This window comes from Lipomyces doorenjongii, assembly GCF_038497915.1.
Source record: "Lipomyces doorenjongii strain NRRL Y-27504 unplaced genomic scaffold V1508scaffold_117, whole genome shotgun sequence".
In the NCBI taxonomy this organism is placed as follows: Eukaryota; Fungi; Ascomycota; class Lipomycetes; order Lipomycetales; family Lipomycetaceae; genus Lipomyces; species Lipomyces doorenjongii.
In genome coordinates this window covers 18,587-31,325 of record NW_027118184.1, presented here as the reverse complement: position 1 = coordinate 31,325, position 12,739 = coordinate 18,587, and the positions used below count along the sequence as shown (strand labels likewise).

The 12,739-nt window shown below is 46.9% G+C and overlaps 5 protein-coding genes across 5 annotated transcripts; 2 read left to right on the top strand and 3 right to left on the bottom strand.

The window, feature by feature from the left end:
* Nucleotides 1–418: 418 nt before the first annotated feature.
* On the bottom strand, nucleotides 419–3,906 carry V1508DRAFT_36881 (fungal-specific transcription factor domain-containing protein). Its single transcript, XM_066937422.1, has 6 exons — nucleotides 3,445–3,906; nucleotides 3,370–3,383; nucleotides 3,245–3,319; nucleotides 3,082–3,193; nucleotides 1,780–3,027; nucleotides 419–1,723 (listed from the first exon to the last, which is right to left on the bottom strand). The coding sequence occupies exons 1-6, from the start codon at nucleotides 3,676–3,678 to the stop codon at nucleotides 659–661; spliced, it is 2,748 nt and encodes a 915-aa protein (XP_066792593.1). The 5' UTR covers nucleotides 3,679–3,906; the 3' UTR covers nucleotides 419–658.
* A 1,562-nt stretch (nucleotides 3,907–5,468) lies between these two features.
* On the bottom strand, nucleotides 5,469–5,891 carry V1508DRAFT_400634 (DSS1/SEM1 family-domain-containing protein; the record flags this gene model as incomplete). Its single annotated transcript, XM_066938353.1, has 3 exons — nucleotides 5,469–5,502; nucleotides 5,552–5,660; nucleotides 5,762–5,891. 3 exons carry the CDS (start codon nucleotides 5,889–5,891, stop codon nucleotides 5,469–5,471), a joined length of 273 nt encoding a protein of 90 aa, XP_066792592.1.
* Nucleotides 5,892–6,091: 200 nt separating this feature from the next.
* On the top strand, nucleotides 6,092–8,272 carry V1508DRAFT_36937 (uncharacterized protein). The gene is made up of 4 exons (XM_066937437.1): nucleotides 6,092–6,397; nucleotides 6,469–7,007; nucleotides 7,059–7,785; nucleotides 7,836–8,272. The coding sequence occupies exons 1-4, from the start codon at nucleotides 6,275–6,277 to the stop codon at nucleotides 8,133–8,135; spliced, it is 1,689 nt and encodes a 562-aa protein (XP_066792591.1). The 5' UTR covers nucleotides 6,092–6,274; the 3' UTR covers nucleotides 8,136–8,272.
* Nucleotides 8,273–8,408: 136 nt separating this feature from the next.
* On the bottom strand, nucleotides 8,409–9,506 carry V1508DRAFT_400632 (fungal pheromone mating factor STE2 GPCR-domain-containing protein; the record flags this gene model as incomplete). Its single annotated transcript, XM_066938352.1, has 1 exon — nucleotides 8,409–9,506. The coding sequence occupies one exon, from the start codon at nucleotides 9,504–9,506 to the stop codon at nucleotides 8,409–8,411; it is 1,098 nt and encodes a 365-aa protein (XP_066792590.1).
* A 1,823-nt stretch (nucleotides 9,507–11,329) lies between these two features.
* On the top strand, nucleotides 11,330–12,576 carry V1508DRAFT_427347 (uncharacterized protein). Its single transcript, XM_066941672.1, has 4 exons — nucleotides 11,330–11,642; nucleotides 11,693–11,717; nucleotides 11,788–11,963; nucleotides 12,049–12,576. The coding sequence occupies exons 1-4, from the start codon at nucleotides 11,406–11,408 to the stop codon at nucleotides 12,352–12,354; spliced, it is 744 nt and encodes a 247-aa protein (XP_066792589.1). The 5' UTR covers nucleotides 11,330–11,405; the 3' UTR covers nucleotides 12,355–12,576.
* The last annotated feature ends 163 nt before the right edge of the window (nucleotides 12,577–12,739 follow it).

Below are 12,739 nucleotides of genomic sequence, written 5' to 3'. Positions count from 1 at the left end.
AGTTACAGCACTATTATACCGACAGACATCACGAGTGGAATGTCCATGCAATCGTCGACGCAAGCTTCGGAATCCGGGCCGCCGACAAATATACTGTACCCCGAAACGGAAGCTTCTCGTATGCGCCCCCCGTGCTGTACTTCGCATCGGTCTTACTGGCGTACGAAATTCACAATGAAGAGTTAACAAAAATATTTATAGTGATGTTTTTAGAAGGTTGAACAAGTAGTAGTATGGAATCTTATTATTTTCCTCGTAAAAGTGCTAAGCCAATTGAACCATGTCAGGGTTTAGGGTTCAGGGTGTCATTGCTGGCGGTAAGCGTGGTGAACTAGAGTGAGACTGTGATCACATTTTAAGGATCTCACAGCGATGCATTTTCCAATTCCAACACGCTAAGGTAGGGACGGGTCAGGTTTTCCCAGAGAAGACTAAATAAGAATCCGGAAAATGTTATTATAATACACTCCTCGTAAGATATTCTACACCCAAAGTACAAAGAAGGCAAGATGACCTATATACATACACCACCTCTCGACACGCCAATCGACTAACCGCCCATCAAATATATAAACTTTCTATCGGAATACGTCTCCAGCAGTGAGTATCTTATTCCATATATTCTGGATTACTGTGACCGCTTCTGATTCCATTGCTGTTACTCACCGCCCTGCTCTTCGCTTTGGGGCGGGAAATGACCCATAGCATGTTGCGGCGCATAGCCTGAAGCCAAATGATCCGACTGCGAAGTATTTTGCTGGCGAATCGCACTGCTGGGCGGATTAAAGGAATGCTCGATACTTTGCATGGCATGGGGTTCGAAAGCTTGCTGCGCTGACATTGTGGTGTAATACGGAGGCGTGAGTGACGGCCCTTGAAGCGGCTGAGGAGCCATCTGGTGGGTCCTCGAATGTGCCGTTTGTGTTGCATGGGGTGGATGGGGTGCCTTGCTGCCTAACATGCCATCTGTAGAGTGCTGGGCTGGTGTATCCATGGGTGCGGAGGCGCCGTTCATTATGTTCGATGAGGAGGAGGATTCGACGTCTTGCATGTAGTACGCCGAATACGACTGTATACTAAATGGTGACTGGCCGGCAGTACCGGTGTAGTAGTAGTAAGTGCTTGAGGTTGTTGCAGGTTGCTGCGGTTGTGATATTGGAAGAAGCAAGGGTGTGGATGATTCTCGCGATCGATGCTCTTTCCCTTGCTGTTGTACGTGAGACGGCCTCGACTTATCCGAATTGATCGATTGAAGCAGAGGTGTCGGCGACAACGACGGCGACACTTTATGCAATACACGATCCTTGAATCCTTTGATAATGTCGGCGCATCTCTTGGAAGTTAAACTATCTTCTTCAAATGACTGAAACCACGCGAGGCATTTATCCAGATCGTTTCTCATGTCGGCCTCATTCGGCCAATCTAGTTTGCAATCTATGACATGACCCAGCACGATAGCTGAAATCGAACTCATCATGTAATGCGCGACACTCCACCATGGGAGCACCTTGATCAAGTCTCGCGTAAGCTGGGGTAATGCCGGGGACGGAATCAGGTCAGGAAATAGTGACAACGAGCGGTGGCCTGCCTGTATGCACAGGACAGCACATTTCCGCGAGAACTCATAAGAGTGCGGGGATTCATTTGGAATCTCACTGTGACACAAACATGGACGGTTTACCATCCGCACGACGTCATAGTACTGAATTGCCAAGATTGTGCGCTATTCAGATTAGCAATTAGTATGGTTCAAACGCAAAAGTAAGCAGAAAAACTCACCATCCTTAGAAGCGTGAGGTCATCTCCCGCGCCGGCAACATCAATGTCGTAAAAATCAATGGAGAAGATGTCGCTGAGGCTGTCTCTCCAATTATCCAGCGCTTGGTTCAACTCTTCAACGATCTGCTGTACGGCGCTCCAGCTGAACTTCGTCACCACAGGCGCATACAGCCGATCCACAACTTGTCCCAAAATCTTCGATAACTGAGTCTCATACACGAAATACTGGCCTGAAAGTATAGCCGTCTTGGTGAGCGGACGTTGCTTGATCTGTGGTATGAACTCCCAATTATCCGTTTCCGCATTTGTAGAAGGCAGTGGTGCGGAACTATGCTGGTCGGAAATCATTGATGGCCGGCCCGTCATGGAGCTGACCATGCGCTCGAAGACGTACATCGCGTTCCAAAGACGTACGCGTACTTCTTTCTGAACGTCCGTCATCCCGGCTCCATTCACTAGCAGATGCAGACCAATTCCCTGTCCTTGGCGGATGGCGAGACCTAGCATTGAGTAGCTTCGATTGACAAGGTTAGAGGCGAAGAGATAAAAACTTAAAAGAGCAATGTATTGGACATGCTGGACGTCGCCTGGGGCTGTGACGTCAGGCTTCAGGAGCTTTGAGCGAATATAGTATTGCAAATGATCCAGATCGTGTCCCTCAAACTCAGCTTTAATGTTATGCGCATAGACTGACGATATGGCAAGGACCAGGTTTAGCAATGCTAACCACTGAGTATTGACATCGTTGAGATACCCTGCACAAAAAATATCGTACTGATACCGGAATAGAGGCTCGAGTAGAAACGGAAACGAGGGATGGACAGTCTCGAAATAGCAATCTATAAGCTTATCGGCAATGTCTTTCGGAGGCATGGTACTGAGGTCGACCGACTCCACAGCAAGATCCAAGTCGTCTAAGTTATAAGACACAGTTTCGATTTCAGATATTCGTGGGTTTAAGAATCCCTTCTCTATATCGTCCATTTCGTCATTTTCAGCATCGTTGGCAACCTCAAAAATCTTCTTGATCCAGTCGATATCTGACGATTTCCCCACGTAACCTTCTGGGCTTGAGATTCCAATGGAATTGATGTCCTCATTTAAATGATCTACTGACCCGGTCGAGCCAGCTTCGGCTGACACAAGATCCTCGCCAAAAGTCTCCGTCTCATCGTCGCCTGTTGGTGGTAAACCATCGCGCGAGTCGACGTCCACGGGTGTCGTCTCCGTCGTCTCCGGTGGAGATTGCTGGTAATTGTCCGTTAGTCTTCATTCGATCTTGCGCACTAGTCAATTACTTACAAGCGAAAAAACTTGTGATACAACGTCTCTAACAGATCGGTCTAGCGAGGGCCCAATTCTCCTGAATGTTGATTCGTATTTCTGCACTTTATCACGAAGATTTTGCAATTCCCTATCAATAAATTAGCAAGTGGACTCATCAAGGCCAGTTTTAATCACATACTCTCTTGTTCTGTCGCGCTTATTATGGGCATAATAGCAGTCTATCCCAAAAGCTCTGCAGTGAGAGCACACTGGTCTGGAAGCAAATGAGCCTATGACGTCGCTGGCGGGAAAATACATACTCACCGCTCACCACTGCACTATAATTACAAATACGTTAACAATATGGCAAAGTATCGAAGGTGCAAAGCAAGGATATACCTTCGTCTTCCGTAGCCGACAGGACTCGCACGCGTGCGATATGCGCGTGCTCTTGGCTCCCGTTACGCTTTTCTGGGACGATGCGAGTACTGATGCTATTGATTCACCGTATGGACGACGTCGGGGGATAGCTATCTTGCCATTGAGTTGAGCTGGCCAGCGCTTGTTCTGATGCTGTAACTCCTCTGCGGACGAAGAGGTCGATGAAGAGACTGGCGGTGTAAATTCAGCCATGGTAGCCAGAGCATATACAAAATGAGCTATGACAGCGGTATGGTTTGGGGAACGCGACGACACGACGACTTATATAACAATTAAACCGCTACGTGGGGCAGTAGGTGAGACGGCGATCTCAGTCACAAAACGTAACAGCCAGATGGCGGCACAGACCAGTGCTAAACAGCTACAAGTACAGACCGCCGTAGGACCAACGATCACCACGCAGCCGAGCTGGAGACGGCCCTCGTTCTTGGGCGATTGAGCATGCCGGGGCCCGTTCGGTTCGCGCGCTGCAAGGCTGACATCACTGACCACCGCGCCGTTGGTATTGCATCGCCAGCGAAAATTCGCGAAAAAAATTCGCGAAAAATGTTGAACAGGTTGTTTCCACTCATGCCCGAGCCTGCCATCTCACGTCGAGACAGCGTGCGTGGAGGTCACAGGGGCTTTCCAGTGTGCGATGACGCATGTTCTATTCCAGATGGCGACGATCGGCACCACACATAATGATGCCAGGGTCGGGAATGGTATCTGAACCAAAATGTTGTTTGGTGCTGACACCACATAAGTTGGTACTAGTACACTGATTCGGCCGCGCATTTTTCCAAGCACTCTGACGTCTTAACTCTATACACAGGGTCCAGACGTCGAGGGCACAGAGGGTTCTGGAAACAGCCCAAATTTCGCCTTGATCGTTGAGGCCGTCGGAAGTTCGAAAATACCCCTCCCTCGACGTCATGCGCGAACCAGCTTACTAGATGATTATAGTGGATGACCATTGGGGACATCACCAACCGACCAACTCCATTCTAGTACCAAAAATTTCGTTTGGTGTTGATGATTTCATTATTTTCATGCACCAAATCGATATCTCGACATCTACCAAGTCCTACTGAGTATGTGTTATCACTCCTGTAAGCAATTCATTTTGTCTCATATTTGGCATCCAGAGAGTCAACAGTGCATTTCCGGGACGCGATACACCTACAATCAAGAGCGTTGCTCAGATTCATTCGTCCAGAGCCATATTATCTCTGTCATCGATAGAAAATTCAGCAATCAATTTCGCAGATTGTCGAAAGCAATTGTTATTATTCTTCTCTGACTAGTGATGCGCAGACACGGTTCATTATCCGAATTCTGAAATATATTGAACTTGCCGTGTCCGACTGACATGTTAACTTGCTAATATAAGGTATTTTCGAACAAGAAGTAGCTAAATGAAACTCCAAGTCATCTACAACTTAGGGCAGAATCTGTTTTATCGTCGTCATTACTCAGCTCATTGTCGTGCATAAAAATTATTGATACGCCATCTACATTCGCTCGCGCAGTCGTCTGCAAACTCCCAAATCAACATATATCTATATACTATCGTGACTTCACTTCTGGTGATATCCAGCTGGCACGACAGAATATTACTAGCCAGAAGGCACACTAGCACTGAGCCACCGAGTCGTCCACAACATGACACTACGGCACGGTTATAGCCATTATGGTCATATCCGACAATCTTTAGCACAAAAAATGCCTAAATCGATCATATGGAATAATACATAGACTTATAAGCGGAAGCCAAACTATTTACATAACGAACGCCGATAATTAGCTGAATTATAAGACAACTACACTAAGTTTTCAGTCACTGCCTAATTTAATACTCCTTGCGACTTCTGAACTCTCAACATGTCGCCGGCTCGCTTTTGTAAATGTGTGCGTATCTGATACCCTGATCCTTAATCCACACGCTGCGATAACCTCTATTTCATGCTACTGCTATATTATCGTTCGGCAGCAGATTTACGCTACTTGCTCGGATTGCCCTTTTGTAGCTCTTCCCTATAATAAATTAGCATACCATCACCTAATGCTAGCAACGAGCAAATACCTCAGCTGGTTCGAGAAATCGTCATCAGCATCATCATCGTCCCAGTTCTCCTCCCACAAATGCTCCTTGCCACCCGGAATAGCAATATCGGCCTCGGTATCCGCCCAATCTGCATCACATATATGAGTTAGCTAAGAATCAACGCAACTTTTCAGACATCGGTGTCCATATCTCCAGACAGATCCGATCCACAAGCATTAAGAGACCAACCTTCAGCTGGAAAATCCTCAAATTCATCATCTTCCTCCAAAGTAACAGCAGCAGGCTTCTCCTCTTTGGTTGGGGCATTGGCTGTGGACGACGGTCCGTCAGTCTTCTCTTGTGGCGCTGATTCAGACATTTTTGAGAGAGTATTACTGTAATTGCAAACTGAGCAACTACTGGATCCTGACGTTCAAATTACACAGTAGTTGAGAAGATCGTAATTGATCGTATGTGGCTGTACCAGCGATATACTTCTGAATGATGAAGCGAAAAGGCAAGTCCGAACAAACGCTGATGGTGACGGTGACCGGGCGGTGACCCACCCAGTTCGTGAGTCTGTGATTGTGATTCTGCAACTTTTAGTTCCTGTGCCCAAGTAACCAGATCAAAAAATCAGAAAATTAACGCACGCAACAAACAACGGCTTGTGGGAGCCCAATTGAAAGTATCATTACATTCGGAGAACCGTACAATAGGTTTTCTTAAATTTTTCTCAGATCAGGGGATTACACGGATACAATGTCAGCCACCGCGTCCTTGTGGCAGGAACACACAGCGGTCGATGGACGCGTATATTATTACAATACTCAGACGCGGGAATCTAGCTGGACTAAGCCAGACGCGCTGTTAACCCCAAGAGAGGTAATTTTAACCATTTTGGAATTTAGTGTCTTTGTGTTGTTTGCGAGGCAGAGATGCTAACGATAATCAAGCGCGCACTAGCTAAGATCCCGTGGAAAGAGTACGAGACTCCAGATGGCAGAAAATATTGGCACAATAAGGATACGTCAGAGAGTGTATGGCAAATGCCCGGTGCTTACAAGACAGCACTAGAACAAGCTGAAGAGGAAGAGGAAGCTGCCGCTGCCGCGGCAGCGGCGGCGGCCGAGGAAGAAGAACGTCGACAAGCTGAGGTTCAGAATCACAGAATGCTTGGGCAACAAGGTAATTCTTACCAGAACGGAGGACTAAGGTTCTATAGTAATCCGGACGAATCATTCACTGCGATGTTGAAGTCTCACGGCATCGATTACTCGTGGCCATGGTCACGAGCGCTAAGGGAAATAATTACGGACGATCGCTATACCGCAATATCTGATGCACAGTCCCGCAAAGCCGCTTTTGACAGGTTCGTCGAAAACTCTCGCAAGGAGGCTGGCGACATTGCCAAGGAGACGCTCACTCGGCGCCAGAATGATTTCTTGAAAGTGTTGGAGAGTATGGAGGCTATCAAACCATACTCGAGATGGAAGTGAGTTCATTCGAATTCTGGCCCCGGTATGAATTAACTAATTTGGTGTAGAACCATCCAGCCAATTCTAGTGGACAGCACTGAATATCAGTCACTTGACTCAGAACATGCGCATGCGATGTTCCTGGACTACGTTACTAAACTTCGCGCTTCAGAACGGCAGGCACAAGCCAAATTACGCGATGAAGGTCTCGAACTCATGCGCGAATATTTTGAACAGCAAGTCGACAGTGCAATTGATATATTCACTAAATGGCACGATGTCAGAGAGCGCATGAAACATGACACTTACTTGCGGTCTGAACAGAAAATCGTGAAGGGGTTAAACATGCTGGATATATTAAGTGTGTATGAGGAGTGCATGAAAGACATTGAATCGCGGTTTCTTGACGAGCGGAAAGAAGCTAAGCGACAACAGCGTAGTAGTGCGCGGAAAAGTCGGGAGGAATTTATCACGTTGTTGGAAGAACTGCTTCATGACGGGAAAATCACTGCCGAGACAAGATGGATGGATATCTACCCAGTGATCAAGGGTGATAATAGGTTCGACAACATTGTCGGCCAAGAGGGTTCGGGACCTCTGGACTTGTTCTGGGATACGGTAGAGAAGATTAGTAAAGATTTGAGGATCAAACGAGATATCTTACTGGACGTATTGGCAGACAGACACTTTCAAGTTACAGATAAGACGACATTCGAAGAGTTTGAAAATGTCTTGGTTACGGATGCACGTGCTGCTGAGATTGAACAATCTGTGCACGTTTCATTGTTTGAGAAGGTATGTACTCTTATATCATGATTTATATATAATCTATTAAATAAAACTAGCAACGATCTCGAGTACTACGGAAGCTTGAAGAGGACAGGCACCAAGAAGAACGGCGTCTGCGTCGACGGATTGATGCCTTGCGATCAGTCATGAGACATCTGGAGGCGCCAATGACAGGACAATCCACGTGGGAAGAAATTCGAGAGCGCATTAAAGACACTCCGGAGTTCCTTGCACTCGATTCGGAGGATAATAGGAAGCTGGCATTTGAGAAGCAGTTAATACGAGTTAAGGAGAAAGAGGAAGGTGGCAGCCGTGAACGTGATCGCGATAGGGATCACAAGCACCCCCGAAGTTAAGTGTATGCGTATCTACGTCGGTGAGAAGACGGAGTTGGGATAGGCAATAGTTTAGAATGACATATTGCAGAAGACTATATATCACTTGCATGTAACCAACAAACTACACGTACCAAATTCAAAGCGACTCACGCAAATACAAGGAGTTCCTGACTCACAAATACCCAAAAAAAATATGGACCACGACGGGTATAACAACAATTACACAGTATTATTACATATTCCAGTATCACTTAGCAAACCACGATCTGCAACAATAAGGAGAATGCGTGACTACTCTGCTACTATTGTCCGAGTTACAGTAACTGCAGGTCCCTTGTACTGATACTCTACCTGTTTCTCGAGATCGATATTCGTCGAACTTGCCCCAGACGAACTGGTGGTAGTGTTCTTAAACATGTAATGGTCTGAATATTGCGTGGTGTTTGTTCCGCCAGACATATTGACATTGTTGATGTTACTTCCGTTTCCTGAGCGTCGAGATGCGCCAATCGCATCATTCGTGGCAGATGCCCAAAGCGCGGACAGCGGCAGCGAAATGACGACGAGTAGCGACGGCACGGCAGAAAGAACGATACCACCGTTTGTCGAAATCTCAACAATGGTGACTATAGCCGGCACGATCGTAGTCTGGGTAGTCATGATCACAATGACCTGCAGTGGACCAAATTCGGTAAGACCGAGGACGCGTCGCTGACGAATCGCAAGGACAAGCTTGAAGCAAAATATACTAGAGAATATGGAAATAGATGCGGCATACAGAACCTTGGCTGTGATCAATGCCCACGCAAGAAATGCATACACTTGTACCTCCATAATCATGCGAATATTCTGGATGATAGCGATGAGCCAGAATGCCAGGACAAGTACCACCAGACAAGAGCAGAGCGCGGTCACAATTCGCTGTAAGCTGCGATGAGTATCGAACACAATACGAACTTGGAAGAGCAAGGAAAGCTCAACGCCGAGAGTGATAAGCAGCTGCAGGACTGAGGTCACTGATGATCGTACGTAGGCTTGGAAAGGAACTTGAGAGTAATCGTCCGAAAAAAAGCCACCGAACGTGTTGAATGGGCCGAGGATGTAATCGATGTACAGCCCGGCACGGAGGACGATAAGGAAGAGACAGATCTCATTGAGAATGAAGACCGGGGTTTTGCGCTTGTTGGGCTTTGTGAGAAGTGCAAGAATGATGGCAGTGATAGCAGCAGCCCCAATGTGAACCGCGAAGACCGTGCAGGAAATACCAGATTCACGCATCCAGGCATCGACGGAAGTGGCCGAGATCGTAGTGGTAGATCCATTGTACATAATCACCAGAGGCTGGTTGATAGCGGTGTAGTCGGCCGGAGCCTCGTATCCTTGCGACATACTGAAGGTCTGCTTGTGCTGTGGAGCGAAGAGGAGAAGGAGCGGTCGCGAGGACAAGTGGTATATGTATGGTAACTCATCAGGCACAAAAAGAATATGATGTGGATCAGGAGTAGAAATAAGGAGGGGTCAGCCGGAAGCGGAGCAGCGATATACAAAGAAAGTGATATCATGGCAGAGCAGACCCCGGACATGGCATTCACGAAGTGAGGCTCGCCGCCTTCGTGGACAAGCATTAGTTGATGTGAGTGTGGGCCGGGCCGAGAACAATATTAAGGACTCTATTGTGATGGCACCCACAGGCCTCACAACCCAACGGGCACTTGGCGACGGCCCGCCTGCGGCCACAGCAGACTTCTAGAAATCAACGACAAATAGCACAGATGTGAAGAAAGCAGATTTCTGAAGAAAGAAGCGAGATTGACTGGAAATAACAAAGTGAGGGCTAATGATGGGTAGTGTAAATCTGTTATTCGGTACGAGTCCGAACGCAGGTCTCCCCTTACGTAGGCACCCTAAATTGCACGTGATACCACCTGCATTGGTTTGCTCGAAACTACTTCGTTCACATTAGAGTCATTATCAGCTATCAATATTAGCGGCTTAACAAATATCTATTATGTTATACGTACATGGTATGTCGGTAGCTATATGCTTAGCACCTCTGTCATAGGGCGATGCCCTCGCAGCTGCAACTTCAGCTATTGTTCAGAATAGTATGACGGCGCACACTACTCCATATTAGCGACGGATTACCTTGGTTGCGTCCGGCTTGTAGGCTCCAGCCGTGTGACAGTTTGTTACAGGGTACGTGTGGCCTTGTAGATGGGCACCCAAAGGCATCCGCAGAGAGATTTTCAGCATGGGGGTTTCCCTGCCATGTGGCTTCGGATGACCCGCACTGCATCAGTATTTGAATTTTACTATTGTTGTCATTTCAGACATATTTTTGCCCATCTTTTTCCGCCGTTAGGATAAGTCCCATGTCTTACATTCCGTTGTCCTTCATTTCACTGGGCCTGTCTAGGAGACTAGCACTGGAATGTCATAGACGGTTGCTATGGCCCATAGTCTGTCGGGAGGTTGAATTTAACACTGATTCCACCTCGTAATGTCACCGATCCTTGTTCTGTTTTATATCACGCATTGTCATTCTTGTCTATTGCTATCGAATAATCAGAATACATTACAATGGACTTCTGACGATTGTTCGTGTTGCTTCTCCATTTTGACCATTAAATCCAACGGACTGGCACCACTGCAGACCAGTCCTTGCTGACAGCGCATTCGACATGTAGATTCCAATGGCTTCAGTGCTGAAATATCTCAGTTTATTCCATCTGTGATCTTTCTCTAACTAGCCAGACATTCGGACTTCAAAGGATTTATCAACCAACTACCGAGCAGCTCACTACGGCCGAGAATCGCGCTCCCTTGATCAGTCGCCGCCGAGATTGTCACTGATGGCACCTGCAACGTGCTGGGTTCAGATGCCTGCGCAGTGTGAACTAACCCGAGATGGGTTATACTATCACTCCCTCCTTGATGCTCTCTTACGCGCTTATTCTTCGCCTGTGGCCCTGTGATTCGGGAAAAACTCAACCCCGTACGCCACAGGATTGATTCCGCTGAGCGGGTGTCTACATACCTCCATACGTTTGTATACAAGGCATCAGATTTCCGATGCGCTAAACAGACGCCGTCCATTGAATTCAAAGCAAAATTGGTTGGGAGTGTGCGAACTGATGCACAGAAACACGAGCCCCTTAGCATGGTAAGCAAGTAATCTCTCTCCATGCAAGGAACATGTCTTTATACCACTTCTCCCGTAGAATTGCACAAACAATTGACTAGTAAACACTAGCACGCTACCGAGAAGACAAACTATAGTGCTTGTTTATGGTTGTATCGCCTGTCAGGTCTACGAAGATGACGGATCCTAACATGAACGTGCTCTGGTCTATGATCGTCGAGCTTTCCACCACGCTGAACGCGAACCGCGAGGCCACGGCACGTCTGTTCAGGCTAGCTGAGTCAGTTGCTAATACCTCTACTGCCGCATTGTCTGCTACTTCGACGACCAATGCATTGGCTGCACTGGAACAGCGTACTAAGGCGCAGCAGTCCAGCGAGCAGGTATGTTCATAAAACTTGTGTGTTTCATGTGATCTAATGGCGATTAATAGATTGAGACTGATAATAACACCAATGGTATGATATCTTGGTCAGCCATGGCTTTCTCTGTCGGTGATTTACTCTAACGCGTATCAATCAACAACAGCGCCTTCCGGGTTCCTCAGTGGACAGGGTCATGATCCCAGCTCATTGGTGGCGGAAAATGAAACACTGCAGCAGGAAATAAAGTATCTGCGGCGAGAGAACGATGATCTGGATTTAATGGTGCAGCAATATGATCATACAATTCAGCGGATCATGGAGGGACTGCGTGTGTATGCTGTATGTGATTTTTTTTGTCGTGGTGGATCACGCAGTTGCTTTGCTAAACATTTCTGAAGAGGAATGTTGCTAACTGCGGTAGTAGACCGACCATTCGCAGAATATACTAGATATACACAAATTGTATGCATTCAAGCTAAGGTCAGAACAAGATCGCTATGACGCGCTTCACGCTCTCTACACAGAACAAGAGCAACGGATTAAGGTGTTGACGAGTCACCTGCGCAACGCGTACCAGTACAGCTTTACAGGATCACCTGGGAACGGTAACAACAGTCAGGAAGGCGAGACGGAGCCTATGATGTTGTATCGACTGATCTACGAACTGCAAACAGAAAATAACGGCCTCAAGAAAGCCTCGGGTATTGATAATAGTGCTGGTGAAGTTTGAGTGGATGGGACCAGATTTGTACGATATTTGGCATTTGAGGAACTGTTACAAATATGGTGCGTATTGATTTAGGTTCTTCGTATTGTTACTGTCATTGATCTTATTCTGTACATTGTTTATCAACGATGGTGGCGCATGGGAAGGAATTAATTTATATTGTTGTTGATGATCAGTAAGAATTAAGGGAATGCACATGAGACATGTGTACCCACAGTAAATGATTTATAATATTCAGCAACGCCTCGGAGAATCGATATTTATCGGTCGTAGATTTATTGTTATAATTTGTTGGTCGCTCGCCAGGGCTTTGAAGCGGCTCGTCCTCTGCTCACGGAGGTCCGGGTCTGAATGCCCGAACTCTCCCGGGAATCAATCGCCGGATCTC